An 18850-nucleotide genomic window follows, 5' to 3' on the forward strand; every position below is an offset into this window, starting at 1 on the left:
ATGAATGTACCACACTGAAATTGTCAGGTCACTTCCACAATCAAACAAAACTCTCCGAAAGATGCTTGAGAGACAAACTGTTATCCGTACTTACTAGCGAAGCAAGAGTATGTAAACTGTTATAGCAAAACCATTCTCCTGTGTCCTTACTTGCATATGTTCTTAAAGCAGGATATTGCCTGCATTGTATATTGATGGTAAGTTTTGAATTATACTTCCAACACTCGACTGTCACTCTGAAAATCAAATATAATCTGATCATTGTGATCTCTGATGGGATTCAATATCCCATAGTCCCCAAACGTTTTTAATGCATGTTGGAACCAGTTTTTCATGGAGTCCAATGCTTTTTACCACATTGAAGTTGAAGCATATATTGTATATATTTATTGGACAAAATAGGACTACTTTCTCATTTATCTCCTCCACCTGCAGCCCCTGCTAAAACAAGGTAGCATTCGTATGTATACATTTTTGTGACAATCACATTGTAGTTAACGAAGCAGCAGCAAAATGAAATATATGCTTACAAATTATGTGTGTTATAAAAAAAAAAACATGCATGGGATTTGATGCTATTTTAGCTCTGCTTATGACTAGAATGCTTATTGCCTTTAGTAGGGGGTCTGGGGGGGGAGTGAAATGAAAAGCCAAATATCCTAACTCCAATAACTAAAGAAGCATACCCCATTTTGCATGCAGTAAGGTACTCCAACATGTGCTTATCCTGAAAATAGGACGAGTGATAAATGTGCAACATTCAGCTTAATTGCTTAGTCTTTAAGGTGTAAAGTATAGGTTTATTGCAAGAAAAAAAGATTTCTGCATCATTTCGCAGGATCCTTATACAGTCGTGGGAAAAAAACTTCTTGAATTCTATGGTTTTATATATCAGGACTTAATAGAAATCATCTGTTCCTTAGCAGGTCTAAAAATTAGGTAAATACAACCTCAGACAAACATCACGGCATATTACACAGTGCCATGATTTATTCAACAAAAATAAAGACAAAATGAAGAAGCAGTGTGTGAAAAACAAACTACAACCTTACTGCTTCCATAGGAATGCTAAGTAGAAGACAACTGCTGCTAATCAATTGATCATCAGCAAGTTTGACCACCTCAATAAAAGCTTTGAGCAGTTTGCTGGTCTGGAGCATTCAGGTGTGTGTCAAAACAATGCCAAGGTGGAAAGACATCAGCAATATTCTTAGAGAATTGTTGCTGCCCATCAATCTCGGGGGGTATTATAAATCTATTTCCTAATAAATTAAAGTCGGTTATTCTACAATGAAAAAGATTATTCAAAGATGGAAAACATTCCCGGGAGTGGACATCCCAGCAAATTCACCCCAACGCTCAGATAAATTGCAAAAAAAAACCAAGAGTCACATCTCAGACTCTACAGTCCTCACTTAGCATGTTAAATGTTAATGTTCATGACGGTACATGAGGGTTGCCAGGAGAAAACCTCTTCTCTCTAAAATGTTTGAGACAGCACAGTTGCAAAGGTTTGCAAAGCTCTATCTGAACAAACAGCAAGATGTCTGAAATAATGTCCTTTGGACAGACGAGACCAAAGTGGAGATGTATAGCCATAATGCCCAGCTCCGCTTTCTGCAAAAACCAAACACAGCATATCGGTACAAGCACCTCATACTAACTGTCGAGCACGTTGGTGGAGGGGTCGTGATCTGGGCTTGTTTTGCAGCCACAGGACTTGGAAGCCTTGCAGTCATTGAATCGACCATGAACTCTGTATACCAAAGTATTCTAGAGTCAAATGTGATGCCTTCTGTACGACAGCTAAAGCTTGGCCAAAATTAGGTAATGCAACAGGACAATGATCCCAAGAATACCAGCAACTCCACAACACAATGGCTGAAAAAGACAAGAATCAAGGTGTTGCAAAGTCCAGACCTCAACCTGGTTGAAATGCTGTGGCAGGTCCTTAAGAGAGCTGTTCATCAACAAATGTCCACAAACCTCAATGAACTGAAGCAACGTTGTAAAGAAAGGTGGACCACAGCTCCTCCACAACGATGTGAGAAACGGTTAGTCATACAGAAAATGATTAATTTAAGTTATTGCTGCTAAAGATGATTCTACAAGCTATTGCATAATAAGATGTGCTTAGTTTTTCACACATGGATTCTCCATTTTGGCTTTATTTATTTTTTTAATAAATCATGACACGGTGTAATATGTCATGTCATTTTCCTGCTTAAAGAGGCCAATGGCATCAGGGAATACCGAGGCCATGAAAAGGTGTACATGGTTTGCAGCAATGCTTAGGTAGGTGGGACATGTCAAATAAACATCCACATGAATGACAGGACCCAAGGTTTTCCAGCAGAACATTGCCCAAAGCATCACACCTTACTACATTTTGTCCAATCTCAGTGTTGGAGAATGAAAAGAACCTTCGTACATTGGATGTTAGAAGATGTCTCCTGCTTTATCCTCAGTTCACAGCACTATGGATGATAGACTGGTGACTTTAAAAGGGAAAAGGTGTCAAGGCCTACTGTTGCTCACTGGAGTGATCCAGACTAATGAAGAGGTCTAACAGGCAATGGCAAGATATCCCTTTAAAGATTGAGAGCCCATTATACTAGCGGCAACATCTTAGGAAGAGAGAGAAAATGCTTCACTGGATCTTATTTGCAAGGTGGAAGAACTTGCATACCTTTACCTAGCGTTAAGGGAAAAAATTAGAAAATTCTCCATCTTTTGGCAGCATTTATTTCCACCCAAAAAAATCCTTTTTTTCAACACATTTGATCAAGAAAAACAAATTATCTACAATCTAGAATTCATAACTGCCCCGTGGTGCCGTTAGAACATCCTATTGCATTTGCGTCTAGCGACGTTGACATATGAGTCGCTACAGATGTTATGAGTCAGTGTTCCCATTCCTGTTAATGCAGGGTTGTAACTTCTGTCTATTGAATGGGATTAATCCCATGCTGTATTGTTTCATTCTGTAGTCATTTGCAATGTGTTTGTATCCATAAATAACTGTACACAAAATACCATGCTACTAATTTGCACATTTCTAATTTTCAGTGAAAACCAAAAATTAAGCCATCACACTGAATTCTTTGCACGCGTCTATTTTTTAATTCTCTGTAGCTTGAATTGAATTAGATGAAGAATTCGTGAAGAGGTCTGCTGGGTTGAGGGATCTTGGCCTGGGACCCATTATGCTGAAAGGTAGCCCTTTTTTATGTATTGACACTATTTACAAGACTGTCACCTAAATTTAAGTATAGCAAACCTACACCGAAACATAGGATTGGATAAGAAGGATAAGAACCATTCTGCCAAATTTTCCTGATATAAAGGCTTAGACCTTAATCAGTCGTTTTTATAATAAATTATAATTTTATTCATCTGTCTATTTCTGACATTTACCACCCTGAACCTACTGTTTTCTGGGGCATTTGTGTCACTATAATCATGTGATGTCAGTGGTGCGCTACCCCAGGGGGAAGTGGGACAATTACCCGTTCAGGGCTGTTCCATAATCACTGGCGTAAGTGGCAGCTTGGCCATGTAACACAATGTAAAGATTCTTGTCTTGCCTCTTCTTGGTCTTCTTTCTTGGTCTGCTCCTTCCCACATACCCACTCCATTAACCTGGCCTCCTGGAGCACTTTCACAACAGGGTGGACCCTTGGCGCACACCACGGGGACAACATCACCCCTGATTGGAGGAACGAGGAAAAGGTGGTCCACTTGTTGTGCGCCAAGACTCTGCCCTTTTGTGGAGGTACCCCAAGAGGTCAGAATAATGCAGACAGATTTACAGAGAAAGAGAGGTGCAGAAACGCTTCTCTTTCTCCACAGATGTGTTTGCGTTATTTTGGCCACTTGTAGTACTTATACAAAAGAGCGGAGCCTCTCCCCTATACCTCCAATTGGAAGAGAGGGTATATGCGAAACCTTTGCCCTGTTGCAGAACCACTCTGAGATGACTGGATATTGCAACGGATGGTGGGGAAACCCGGGCAAAAAAAAGAAGATAGAAGAACAAGAAGTTGACAGGGACATGGAAGCGGTTGAGGGAGAAGGTTGGGAGACATTGAGAGAGTGAGAGACAGCAAATTTTGTTTCTGAATGGAAAAAAACCCCCCTAATTCTGTCCGAACAAAAAATCACACCACAGCACTCTTAAATATTAAATATATAAATAAGGCAGATTGAGAGACATTAGTGGTCCCACCAAATGCACTTACAAGTTGTCAACACTCTAGGATACTGAACAGATCACAGTGCTGCCAGAAGACCACCAAGGATCAAAGGTCCTGCCTTAATACAGTTGAGATTTATTATATGCAGGGACATCTCTATAAAAAATATAGTTATACAAAAACTGTGGAACCCAAAACTTGTGGCCATAAATATTTTAAGAAAAATACATGTAGATATAACTTTATAAAGAATTAGTGTCAAGCTTCTATGGATAACACCCTTCATCCTCTAACATTTGGAGAATGATCACTGGAACAAGTTTCACATAATATTTCCACAGCAGCAGATGGCTTTACTGCGAGGGATTATCTGATATGTTTTATGACATATTATATGAAGCATATTGTACAATTCACTTGATCCCACTGTACTGCAGCACTGCTCCAATCCAATGTCAGACACAGAGGTGCATGTGAGCTCATCATCCCCCACAATGCTTTGCGCTGCACTGATACCCCAGTCCCTCGCCCTGAACCTGCTGCTGGATGTTGGCAGCATCCTCGCTTTTTTTGCCCTCCGATAAAAAGTAGCTCATTGCAGGGTAGGCTTTAAATCGCAGCCACGCCTCCCGGATTGCTGCAGAGACGTTGCCTTTAAGGACCGGGTCCGGGATTTTAACAGCACCGTCTTTCTTCTCGTTAAAGGGCATCTGGTTCTGATTCACCGGCCGTCGCAAGGCGCTCACGTTCTGCATTGCATCGGCTTACCGGAGCTGTCAATCTCCCCAAGCCTTAGGGCAATACAGGTGGGGCATCTTGGACAGTCAGGATGGTGTCCTGGATCATCTCCCGGCTGGTGGTGTAAGTATGGCTTAGAAAAGTATGTAGCTGCGCCTGGTGGGGCAGATATTGCATGATTTTCACATGATGATTAGGACAGTCCATGGAATGATGCTTATGGAACATGCACTCCTTATATCTGTCATTATTGGATGGGTGCATGCAGTGCTGCAGGCTGTAGGCAGGTATATGTACATATGGGCCAGGTCTGTGCACACCATGCTCTTACTGATGATGTGGACTAGTGTTTGCTGCTCTGACTCCAATGGTGGTAACCATTTTTTTTCATGTAATGTGAGCAGTCAGTGATATCTTGCATTTGGATCCAACATGCACCAGAAAGCCCTGGGCCATCATCACATGTACCTGCAAGGGCTCAGGGCTTTAGATCTTGATATCTGGCAATTTAGCAGCTTGGTGCACACAGACTCTGTAAACAGACATTCTTTTATCAGTTTAATGATGATGAGATGCTAGGCTGTACTTATTTTGTATTGTTAATGTGCTAGCTAATATGCTGTTTGTTTGGTCATTACCCTTCTCCATAGAAGTGGGGAAAAAATATAAAGATTCTTCACCAGAATGACAGTATTTATAAAATATAAGACTGGGCCGAATAAATAGGTTGATTGGCAGTTCTACTAACCCCTTAAGTGCTGGAAAATCTGTGCAATCATTTTTAATGATGTCAAGTTTGTTAAACTTTTTGTAAATGCGGTGGCTTTAGCTGTGGGACACACATTCAGTGTTTGTATATCATAGAAGGCTAAACTGACTGCTCTGACTTGCTTGTTTTCCCCGTAGCCAGTTTTAGTCTAGTTAGCACAATCCTCTGCTAGATCAGTAAAGCTAATCTGTGTATTATTAGAACAACAGTAGAAAGATTAATGCAAACATCTCCTTCTCCTGCATTCACATTCTTTATATATTTGTGATCACGAATTAACAGCCAATATACATTTGTAGAAATATATATTGCAATTTAGCTGGTCAATTTTTTTCCTGTTATTTTTACATTTTACTTTAATTATATTAATTATTTTTTAGGCATTGCAATTAATAAAAATATATTTTTTTATTTTATTGATATTCCTTTTTTTTGCTGCCCTGCAGGTTGGTATTTGGCACGTTGTATCCAGCGTACTCATCATACAAAGCAGTAAAGACTAAAAATGTCAAAGAATATGTAAGTTTTCAAATATATGGACATGGGGTTAAAGTTTAAGTTATATTTTGTCTTGCATATACAGTTTTGTTACTATAAACACAAAATTATCAAGGAGCAAATCTAAGCAGAAGTCCTAATACTAATTTGTAGAAACATTCAATTTCTTTAATTATTGCTCCATATTGATGCACTTAGCTGTGGAATTGTTCCAGTTTTTCCTTGAATAACATGGCCCTGAATCTGTGATGCGGTTTATCTCAGTTTCTATAACTGTAGAAACATAAGAACCAATTCAGTATTTACAAATGTATCATAGGTTGCATTTAATGCTGCTACGTTTCTTGTTAAATTACTGACAATTATATACTTGTATTTTAACGTCGACAGGCTATATTCTCATTTTATTAGTAGGGGAAATCAATTTTCAGCAGATCAGTGATTCTCAGAGCATTTTCTTTCCTGTGGCCACAAATACATTCATGTAAACATATATTCTCATGGAAAGAGACTACATGGACATTTGGCCTGTGTGGCCATCTAGGATGGTGGCCGTACCAAAGAAACATGATAGGTAGATAGATGCGGATATGTTATTTACAGATCAATACAATTAAATATTTCCCTTTGCTGTGAACCTATAAGCAATATCAACTTGGAAACATATTGAGCTCATTCATAACAGGGTGAGTTAATTGCCCTCGTTGACCTGCCTCCATGGGTACAAACAAAAGGACATCCCATAAAGTAGGCCACCTATCTAGTGCTTACTCGAGCCAGGAAGTGCCGGTGGAACCAACCATTTGAGACCAGCAGAGGTGGAATCTAATCAGTTTTACATCACCTCCCCAGGTATTCATGCTCTCACACACAGTCATCACCCAGATTATAAAAGGCAATCTGTTTTTGAAACACAATCAGTAAAGGGGCATCTTGCAGATAGTAACATAGTAAGGTTACAAAAAAGAGTCAGTCAAGTTCTACCCTTCTACATTTCCTTCCTGCTTTCCCCTGATCTGTTCTTTTAAGACATATTAAGCAGTGAGAAAGCATTGCAAATTTTCTGAAGTATTCTAAAAATATACAATTATCATGCCTGTATATACATTGTATACAATGCTGCATCATAGATTCTTTTGTGCAGTGCTGTGACAAGCAACGGAGTGTCTGAAACTTGGCTCTTGTAAATAATATGTAAAGCAAAAAGATTAGGGACAAAAACAGTCTCCTGGAAAGTAGCTGTCTTGACAACTGTTGCTATGGCAATATCCACTGTGCAATTGAGTTTCCTAAACCTGTTCCTAAATATATTATTTTTTGTTAAAGAAAAACATGTAATGGTTTCACTTTTTTAAATTTATATTTTTTGGTTGATGTTACAATTCCAGAAGCAATCACCTGGTAAGTAGCTGTCTTGACAACTGTTGCTATGGTGATATCCACTGTGCAGTGGAGTTTCTTAAAACTGTTCCTAAACATATTTGTTTTTTTTTGTTCTAAAAAAAAAATGTTATGATTTCACTTTTTTACATATATGCTTTTTTGTCAATACTACAAACACAAACTAAAGGAGATCATGTGTTTTTAAATACCAGGTGTTCATTTTTGATATAGGAAAATATTACTTATTTAAGTGCAAATATCATGTAAACTATTTTTGGATTTGTTTCTCTCGGTAACGTTTGCTCAAGGCAGCTACTGCTGGAAAAAATGCTTATTTTTTTCTTTTATGCTAGCAACAGAAACAGCCAAAACTGCTTTAAATTCCATTGAATTCCGCATCTTAGAGTAAGAAAATAATTCAGCCTGTAATATAATTACAGTAAATAAATCTCCTGGTTTTATATTTATATATATTATCACGCTCAAAAGTTTCTCTGTGACTGGCTCATGATGAATAAAGTTTAATATTCTATAGCAAAGATGAATCTATTGTCATATAACAGTTTCATGGAACTTGAAACTGAAGTGATTGCATTCAAGTACCAAGTTTACTTTCAGCAAATCCTGACACATTATCCCAACCTTTGTCTGGCTCATTAGCCATGGAATGCATGGTATTAACCTCTTTGCTTGGAGATGCACATACTTTATGTTGCTTTGCATTTTTGGGGATCTTCATGAATTAACTGAAGAAGATTGAGAATGAAATAATGAAATGTCAGTTCTCTTGTCTTTTTGTACAGGGTGCCGTTTGTTCCATTGGATAGGTAGCGATACAGGGATTCTAGTTCTCATGGTTTCCAGCGGTCGGTAACTTCTTAGTTCCGATTGGCTGCAGTGTGTTCCTGACCTCACAACAGCCAATAGGAAACTGACCCTTCCTCGCTGAATATTTCAATATATTCTTATTGGAGCCTCTCACCTTGTTGGGAGCATCAGTATTCTGTAGGACACGCCTAACACCATGAAACGATTGAATAATATTGTTAAATGTTCTTAATTATTCTTATAACGTTCTTAGTAACATATTATTAATTATGTTGCAACTGGAAGCTGGATTCATTTCAGATTTCTTTTAGGTAAAATGGATGATGTATTGGATTGTCTTTGCCTTTTTCACTACTGCTGAAACGCTCACAGATATTATCCTCTCTTGGTAAGTAGCATAGTGTTTGCACGGATAAGTTATCAATTTTTATGGATTGCCACTTTGTTTATGAGTTGAATATTCTGGTTATATTAATGCTTGGCTGTCAATTAAAGTTATCTTGGTAGTTCAGTTAACTTGTTAGATGGGCAAGGTGACTTATACCTGATTTGCAAATAAAAGTAACAATATTCCCTAAAACAGCCAAGTGTCCTTCATCTGGAGGGTCAGTCTCAATTCGGGACCCAAATTCCAATCTTTCTTATATACAGAGGAAAGTATGGAGGAAATGGTGTGGGGCTGAGCACAGTCATTTCAGAGCCATATCATGTCCAGAAAGAAGAGAATTGTTGAATGTCTGGGCATTATTACAGATAACATGACTTTTAGGATTTCAATGATGGGAAGAAAAAGGCTGGCAAGGGGGTTGGGGGCTGTAGGGCTGCAGTTTACCCCTGGACTACTCAGGATTAAAGATCTGGGATTATTTGTCTGTTCCTATGCATGGAACACTTTATTGCTGGGCCATGTGGTTTGTCAGCCCTGCCCTGAATTGGCCAAGACGTTGGTGGCTATTTATAAAGAACAATTCTGATGCAAAGTGTTCTTATCACCATAGCAACCAATGGAATGGTCCTATCAATGGAAATATTCTTTTGGTTGCTATGGTGGTAAAATTGCTTGTAAAACTTTATGCCCGAAAGCCTTGTGCAAGTTGAAATAAGAGAGCTGTGTACTGAATGTGGAAAGAGAAAAGACACATAAATCTTATCTGCATAGCATTCATAATCTACATGTGCGACCCAGGAATCTGACACTGGAATACATAAATCTAGGTCTAGAATCTAGAAATGAAAGTTGAAACATACCGGCTCTCAGAATGTATGTCTACGTGTTAAACACGGCCTGACTGCAGACTGCAGCTCTGCTAGAACACATTTTGTTGAGAAACAAGGTCACTTTTTCTCTGACAATCCAAATATAGCTGTTTCTTCAGCATTAATCTCTAGGCAAGCGTGAACTCACATTTCGGGACAAAAGGTGATAACAGCCTTCCTACGCCTGTGATAGATGTTACTGTAAATAAAACACAGGCGTTCAGGTGCAGCTCTTGCTAATAACTGTTAATAATATATATCTATATATATATGGTTTTAACTGTATAAATGCCAGTCTTCTCTCCATGCCACTACTGTGAAAGATTAAAAGTTACACTAATTGTTTTATTCATTTTGATGTAAAATGTTCAAATTGCACACTATTTTTCTGTATGTATCTTTATCAGCAATGCAAAGGTAGGTTTCAAAGAGCACAGAAAAAACATAGTGCTGTAATGGCAGTCATGGAGATTAGGGCAACTTATTTTAGGAGAGGCTAGTGCAGCTCTAGGGTTTTAGGGTCTCTAAGAATAAATCTTTTACTGGCGTCTGAAACACAGGTGAGCATTTAATAACACGCAAAATAATGGAGTAATCATGGGTAGCTTTTGTTCAAGTTTCTGGAGGGGGATACAGAAAGAAGGAAGGAAGCCCAAAAGGAGAGTAAGAAAAGAAGAAGAGAGAAACCTAAAAGTCATTTACATCCCTCTAGACAAGAAGCGGATCTCGTCCAGCTGCTCCCCAGCCCCATTCGTAAGCGATCTGTGGAATCAGATATCTCACAGTGTCATTAGGAGAAGTTGGGTGGGGGGGGCATGAGCGAAAATCCATGGTTGCCAAATGGCTAGTTAAGTTTGCGTAGTTTTGTGTTTTTAAGCAGCCAGCTTTTCCATAGCTAGAATTTGCCAAATCATTATGTCAATGTATGAGGTTGGGGGTGATTCTGTTTTCTGTGCTGAACTAATTGTTAGTTTTGGTATCTAGGTTAATTAATCGATAGTAGCTGGGCCCCATTTTTTAAATGTTTGAAGGGGCCCCATGCTTGTTATTAGTAGGTAATAGGTGGCAGGGAGATCTGTGTATCAATCAATGTGTTATGACATCAAATACAGCTCCATGCTTTAATGGAGTCATCAGAGATGTCATTAGTAGCAAAGAGCCCAGGTCTTAATGCTCCTATGGTAAACTACAGGTAAATAGGCTGATATGGATACAAAGGCCCTTTAAATCAAATGTGCATTAATAGTAAGGAGTAGAGTTTTTATTTTTCCTATAAAACCCATTCAATTTTACTTGCACAGCACCATGATTGCTGTAACCTCTTATATCGATGAGTGTAAAATAGTACATTCTCTCGGGATAAAGAAATGCTATTAGCTTTATGTAACAAGCTTTTACTGCTGCTTTGGATTTATTTCTGGAAACTGATTTTATTGTTGTGCTGTAACATTATTGCAAACAAACATTGTCTGTGCCCTTCACTCGTTTTTTTTTTTTGTAATTTTCCTATTAGGTTTCCTTTTTATTTTGAGTTAAAAATTGCTTTTGTGATTTGGCTGCTGTCTCCGTACACTAAAGGGTCTAGTGTACTCTACAGAAAATTTGTCCACCCAACGCTCTCCAGTAAGGAAAAGGTGTGTGTTTTTGGTACACTGTATACAAAATCTATGTCTTTTAAGGGTCTCACACCCAGCCCCTTTAAATTCTGTTGAGGGCTAGCAATGCTAAAGTATGACTATCCCCTATCCCCGGGGTGCCTGAATTAGTGGGTACCATATAATGGTGTGTTCTTCCCAGGGAGATTGCCTGTTGTGGTGGGAGCTTCTTGATCACTTTTCTGGTGGCAGGTTGTCCTATTGGATCCCAAATACACGTGACCCTATTTCCTTCCCTGATGTCTTTCTTTTCTAGGAGCTCAGTATGCTTATAAGAAATTCAGCTAAAATGAAGTTGCTTATCAACAAGCTAAGATTGCTTTTATCAGCACCACACGGTTAACGTGTCAATTAGTGTTATGATACAAGTCAGTTGGGTAATATATAAAATTATCTGCAGCAACACTGTGTTACTGTATAATAATTAGTATGGTGTAGTTTTGTTTATTGTTGCTAAGCATATAATCACTAACACTTCATGTATCATGGGACCAGCCAAGAGGCAGTAAGGCGCTTGTGGGTAAGCCTTCGTATTCTGCAGGTCCCATAAGTGATTATATAATTAGCATCCATTGATCTTTTTCTTTTTTTCTTGTATTGAAAAGTGACAGATAGCAGGAATTAAATAGCATGGTTTAGGTCTTGCATGTCATTTTAGATCAAGGCCACCCTACCCTATAAAAACCTGTCATGTTTAAATTTGACATATATACAGCATACTGTTTTACTGTGTTTTAGACTCTAGTACAGGGGTGTCCAACCTGTGACCCTCCAGCTGCTGCAAGACTACATCTCCCATAACCCTCAGCCAGCTCATTAGCTGAAAGAGCATTATGGGAGATGTAGTCCTGCAGCAGCTGTAGGGCCGCAGGTTGGACACCCCTGCTCTAGTATGTTCTGGTGAACAGCAACCTGTTCTGACCTGGAGCGGCAGTCCATCTGCTGCAAAATAGGAGGGCAAATGGTCTGGTTAGAAAGGAGAATTCTGATCTCTCCAGCCAGCCCATTTGCACACTGGCAGAACAGTACAGAGCAGGCATAGTCTCCATAACATATAGTAAAAGGTAATACACAGAGAACTGGGATATAATGTCCTGGCGTTCCGCAGTGAGGACAAAGGCAGCAGCTAGGGGGCGCTGTTCTGGGTCAGGTCTAGGGCAGAAGGTAAACACATTGCTGCTGGTGATTGTTCACGAAAAAGAGGCCTGGCAAAACCCAGGAATGTTGGTGTCTTGGGAAGATACCAAGCTTCTGATTGCACGCCTGCACCTCCAGCCCAGTTTTATCCAAGCCCTGACCATTCTGCTGTCCCTCTAGTTAACCATCATCAGAAGGAGTTCTAATGATTGGTGACCTATCTAGATTTCCGAAACGTTGATCTATTTTATAATATGGGGCTATATTTCAGTGCCCTACATTGTCGCAGAAGTACAATGTCATTTATTTATGCGATGATTCTTTTAATCATTTAGGGCCTTTTTGACTTGATTTACTTTGTGGAAAAGGTAGATCTAACAATAGCATTATTGCTTTCCTGCTTACTGAACATATGTTTTTTGCACAAATATTGTGTCTTTGTAACTGGTCTTTCAGGAAATTGATGAGTATATAGCTCAGGCGCGGGACAAGAGCTATGAGACAATGATGCGTGTTGGTAAAAGAGGTTTGAACCTTGCTGCAAATGCTGCCGTAACAGCTGCTACTAAGGTACTGTATATTTAACACCATTTATTCTCCCACATATACAGATCTATTTCACAAAGAAAGCAAAGTAATCATTACTGTAAAAAGTTAATGCCCTCGGTGATGTCCTCTAAGATGCTTTGTTCAACTGCCCTCATCGTCAAGGTTTTTGTTTAAATGTTTTTTTATTGGCGTTGAGTACATAGAAGAGGTTCATGCATTATCGCCATTAATTGATGTCTACAAAGTCTTATAAGCTTTTGGGATATCAGAGGTCTTTTCTTAAGAGATTACATCTGAAAAGGAGACCTTGGAGGCCCTGAAAGCCTAAGTGACTTCTTTTTTATTGAACACTTTAGTTTTCTAACATTCATTTTTTTAAATATAATTTTCTTTTCTTAAGGGACAAGGTGTGTTATCAGAAAAGTTGCGTAGCTTCAGCATGCAGGACTTGACCTTGATTCAAGATGATGATGCTGTCCACTTACAGAGTCCAGAGCCACGGATACGCAGTGCTTCCAGTGGGCATGTGGAAACCGTTGTGGATTCAGGTACATTATTCCTACGGCTGACCCAAGTACAAAGATTGTAGACTTGCTTGGGCATACAGTACGTTAAGCTTAGGTGAAAAAAAATGTAGTGAGATTACTGGAAAGACCTGAAGTACTGGAAATTGGGGCAAAGGTCAATGAGAATGGACTAGATCATCGATGGAAAGCTCTTATTGAAAACACACCAAGTGGCTAGGTTATTGATTTGGAAATTTCAAATAGACACTGTTAAAAATGGAAAATGTTTTTTTGTAACGGAACCGATAATTATAAAAATTGACCAGATTTAATAGTGAATGAGATGTGACTGCTGCAGGATTGTGGTAAGAACAGCTCTAACCATTCTCTATGTACAGGTTATCTGTCTTAGTACATCTGACGAACAGTAGGCAGCCTGGCAATTTTAACTACCACAGAACAGGCACATAACCAGAGACAGAAATGCAGAAAGGAGCCCTTGAGCTATAGGCATAATTGAGTATATAGGCCTATAGTCAGCTGTATGCATATGTAGGCCTTGTAACACAGGGAGGAGCAGTAGGCCACCTGCCCCCTGACACAAAAAGCATTGTTTGCTTCTTCATGTGGCTATGCTGTCGTAAAGGGACACTTTAAGACATCTCCTGACATGTGATATGATATACTTACTCACTGCCAGTCAGCTCTGGCTTGGCAAACGTTCTGGCCGGGTCTAATGAGACAACGTCCTCCTATTTATATCAGTGGGAGTGCTTTCTTCAAGCAGCTGATCAATGGAGCAAAACATCCGACCACACAGGAGGGGTAGAGGTGCAGCTTTTGCATATGCTAATTTATGTACTTATTTTTTTACTTTAGTAAATACTTGAAAAGTACTTTAATATGCATTGCTTGGTGAGATTCATGTCTGTGACGCTGGAATGCCCTATTAACCTGCACTGTACATCAACACGAGGGACAAAGTCTAGCACTTTCCCAGACAGCCAAAGATGACTGCTTCCACCACTAGCCCACCATGAAGAGGTTGGGTGGTTCAGACAATGGCACAGTGTGGAAGTGGTATACTTGTGGGGGTTGGGACTCCATTGACTCTGGGCTAAAGGGATAAATCTACATCTTTGACTCCTTGGGAAAATTCCACTAAGAATTGTTAACTGCTCTCTGTAATGTATGATGTACATATGTGCACAAATAACATAAAACTGTTTCTTTATTCCCTTTGCTGCATTTGGTGGATCCCGTGTAAGTTCACCAAAATGACCTGACTTGCCACTATTCATTGTTACACATTTCAGAGAATGACTATATTATAGGAAATGATTGGGTTTCTGAGCAGATAAATAAATGTAGTGAGATTTTCCAAGCGCATCCTGTACATCTGCCCCAGATTAGAATTAGTACCAGGGATAGATTGATCATACCTAAGAATCACACCTGAAGGGAGGTTACCTGAAGCTCTCCCTCTTCTGAGTGAGTGACTTCTCAAAGGGGTTGGTCTAGCCCCAGAGAGCCTTTAGTGGGTGGGGAGTGGAAGTGAAGTGGGAGGGTAGTAGGTGTGAGTGGGCGTGGCCAAACAGACACAGGGACCTGGGGAAGAAGTGCTTTCCCATAATTAGTAGTCATGATTAAGATTTTATAGACAAAAAAACATGTTTGTGAAAAAAGTGAATTCATATAACTTAAGCTTTTTGAGTGCCGGTCAGATATGTATTTCTTTAACATAAGGTTGTCGTGGCTAGTCGTCTATACCATATAAAATAATGGTTTGCTTTTTAATATTATTATTTAATTAAGTTGCGGTTCCATTTAGACAAAACATTAATTGAACTCTCTAGTATGTTCAGCAAATAACTGCTCAGCAGAATCAGGAATCTGCACACACACCACAGGAACTCAGGTGCTTAGCTGTGCCAGGAAGGGCCAGCTCCCCAGTAAATCAAAATAGAAAAACGCTCCAGGCACTCAAGGGTTCCACTCATGCAGGTTTATTGAAGGAGAAGGACAACAACGTTTTGACCTCATTGTGAGGTCGAAACGTTGTTGTTCTTCTTCAATAAACCTGCCTGAGTGGAACCCTTGAGTGCCTGGAGCCTTTTTCTACATCAAATAACTGCTGTCATTTAATCGTTTCATCTGAAAGTGTAATCATGCAAACACATCTCAGAAAAGAAGAGGCTTTTCAGGTTCTATGTCAACAACCTATCAGTGCTTGCATTTGTGTCACATGGCAATTAAGCGCTCCCAGCAGAAATTATGAAATTATTTTACTTGAGGAAGGACTTATTTTAGGGTTTGGTGTTCAACAGTATGAGGAATGATGTTTCTAATGCTGCACTTACTTGCTATGTTAGTTAGTTTGATTTCCAACAGCAAGGGAGGGCTGGCAGCCTAAGGCCTGGGGGGCAAGTCAAGTGAAGTGGCTCCGCCCCCTCACGTTCACCTTTCACCCCTCACGCTGCTCCCATCACTATGCGGCCATCAGACTGCTGGAAAATCTAAACGCCCACTGGGTGCTGATGCCACCGGCCGGAGCTACTTTAATCCTTTTTTTTTATTTATTTAATATGCCGGATCGGCTTACCATATTAAAAATAAATAAATAAAGTATTAAAGTAGCTCTGGCCGGCAGCATCAGCACCCAGCGGCCGTTTAGATTCGATTTCCAACAATCAGCGTGAGGGGTGAAAGGTGAGTGCGAAGGGGCGGAGCTTTCACCCCTCACGCTGCTCCCATCACTTGGCGGCCATCGCATACGGCCGCTGGGTGCTGATGCTGCCGGCCGGCGCTGCTTTAATACTATTTTTTTTTTTCATTTAATAGCCGATCCGGCTTGCCATATTAAATTAAAAAAAAAGTATTAAAGTAGTGCCGGCCGGCGGCATCAGCACCCAGCGGCCGTTTAGATTAGATTTCGGGCGGCCTGGGGGCAATTGCCCCCCTGCCCCCCGGCCCAGCCTGCCCCTGTCCAACAGGATATGTCCAAATCTCTAAAATTATAAAAGCAGCCATTATTAACCATTATGAAGAATCATTCTTCGAGAAAAGTCTTGCGTTGTGTCACATCAATCTCCAGTGTCTTCTGTGCTGCTCACCTCAGTCCTTTTCCCCACAGTACCATCTATATGTGTAGCTCCCGAGGATCAGCGGCAGAGTGTGAAATCTGACGGAGAGCTGTCTGACACAAAGACTGAACAATCAGATGAAGATGCCATAGAGAAAGTGCCCAAACGCACAGCTAGTGTTAAAAGTGTCAAAAAAGTAACAAAAGCAGAGGTAAGGTATACCTTATGTAGCAGGTATTTCATACTTAAAAATATCTGCCACTTCTGTAATTATTATTTTTTTTAGTATTATGTATATTTTATCATGCAAGTTCCTGCGGTGAACACATACTCTTCGAAGTCTGAATGTATAAACGAAGAAACAGCCAAGAGATCATTATAGGTCATTAAAACTGTTAGCTATGCGCGTAAATATTCACAATGTGTTTGTATTTGCTCCAGCCACAGGCCAAGAACCTAAAAATGCGCCCTAAGAAGAAAGCCACAGCATCCAGTGTGTCTGGAGAGTCTGCGTGAAGATGGCTAACCATGTCTGTCTGCATTTAATATTCACTCTTCTCTTTTAAACCGTTTGAGGACTTTGTGCCTCAGAAGCAACGGCAAGTACTTAGGATCCTACATGCAATGGGTCGGTATCTGCAAGAAAAATGTTTATTAACAAACTAGAAATAGTTTACAAAGCCACATTTGAGATGTGCTATACACCTTATATTATGCTGTGCTGGAATCCACTTCAGAGAAGCTGACTTTGTTATATACACAATTTACCGTTATTAATGGACTTAAATATTCACAAATTGTTATAAGCGCTAAAATAGTTAGAATTCACGAACCAGAGGAGCAGAGCTTCCTTATACGACTGTACCAATGATTTTAAAAAGGCAGAGGAGCCAGAAACCCACTGCGTTTGGTTATGTATCTTAAATCGGACACTTAGGAAAAAAATCACAACAGAAATTCTTCTATTTTACAGTTTTTACTTACCTGAATATATACCAGGATCCTTCGAGAAATTTGGCATCAGGCGCTCCTCATGCTTGGGGTGAAAACCAAAAAAGCCGGTTAAGAAGCAACATTAAAAAAAATATACGTTACGAGAGATATTGGCACTTTAAGATAGTATGTACAGGTGTTCTTGATATCAATATATATATATATATATATATATTGCAATTAACATGTTATTTTGATGCAAGTCAGCCAGTATAGGGTAATTATGTTCTTTTCTTGCTGTCTTGCGAAGTATTTATTTCAAATCTCTATTTTTCTGTTAAACAATCTGAAGCTCTAGAATTCATGGTGTATTTAGGTGGAACGTTACCCTAGGCCTGACCCAGAGAAGCACCAGTGACCACCCCTCAGTATCTGTCTGCCATCTTTGTCATGTTGTCTCTTGGGCTAGACACCAGGACATAACATCGTATGCAGGTCCACTGCCTCAGAAGGCCTTGCAGATCCAGGTATGAGATACTACAGAGGCTATGCAAAGACCTTCTCAACTGGGCCACTAAGCAGCGGCATTCCAGGGAACTGATTGCCCTATAGTATATTTTCCCCAGTAATGTGGCTAATAAGCTGCCGCCTCCAGACTTGCAACCTAAGGTCTAGAATCATTATTCTAGATACGTCTGTTTTCAAGTGAACATCTAAAGCATTAAGTTACATTTGAGAAATGTAGGGTATGAGGGTTTTCTCTATGGTTGATCTGCTTGAAAAGTGCTACTGGTGGACAGTGACACAAATATATAATTGACATATTATCCATAGGTTCATATTCATGTTCACCCACGGTATGCAGTACTGCACAGAACTATGGGAATGGGAACCTTGACATGTAATCTCTGAAAGGAGTGTCATTTCCGTGTGAGCATCAGACAGCTGCCTGCATAAAGGAACTGACATTGTGTTTACCAGGTCTTTGTGAACTCCCTACTTGTGCAAGTTAAACGTCTACTAGACCATTCACTCTTCACTTGCTTTCTGTAGTCTGTTTGGCAAGTTGTTTGTTAAGCAAATTGCAAGTCATGCTTGATAAATGAAATTTTCCTTCCCATGAAAAACATGTCAATAACAGTTCTGTGTTATGGCATTCCCGCCGAATTAGAATGACGTGCCGTTAGGATAGCACCAGGAACTCTTGTTTGTAAAGTGAATGAAAGGAAACATTTATCTTAAAAGTAAACGTGAGTTTCTTGTCTGTAATTCACTCACATTAGTATTCATTGTATTCATAAGATACGATCAGTGAATA

The 18850-nt window shown here is 39.7% G+C and overlaps 1 protein-coding gene across 2 annotated transcripts; it reads left to right on the forward strand.

The window, feature by feature from the left end:
* Positions 1-4767: 4767 nt before the first annotated feature.
* REEP2 (receptor accessory protein 2) lies at positions 4768-17684 on the forward strand. 2 transcript variants are annotated; one of them, XM_053464988.1, is made up of 8 exons: positions 4768-5057; positions 6150-6222; positions 8724-8800; positions 11183-11303; positions 12918-13031; positions 13411-13558; positions 16650-16810; positions 17041-17684. In XM_053464988.1, the coding sequence occupies exons 1-8, from the start codon at positions 5026-5028 to the stop codon at positions 17113-17115; spliced, it is 801 nt and encodes a 266-aa protein (XP_053320963.1). In that variant the 5' UTR covers positions 4768-5025; the 3' UTR covers positions 17116-17684. The 2 variants fall into 2 exon arrangements, with proteins under 2 accessions (XP_053320963.1, XP_053320964.1); XM_053464989.1 differs by having other exon boundaries at positions 4778-5057; positions 16668-16810.
* Positions 17685-18850: the final 1166 nt, after the last annotated feature.

The sequence above is a fragment of the Spea bombifrons genome, chromosome 4 (genome assembly GCF_027358695.1).
Source record: "Spea bombifrons isolate aSpeBom1 chromosome 4, aSpeBom1.2.pri, whole genome shotgun sequence".
NCBI classification, from domain to species: domain Eukaryota; kingdom Metazoa; phylum Chordata; class Amphibia; order Anura; family Pelobatidae; genus Spea; species Spea bombifrons.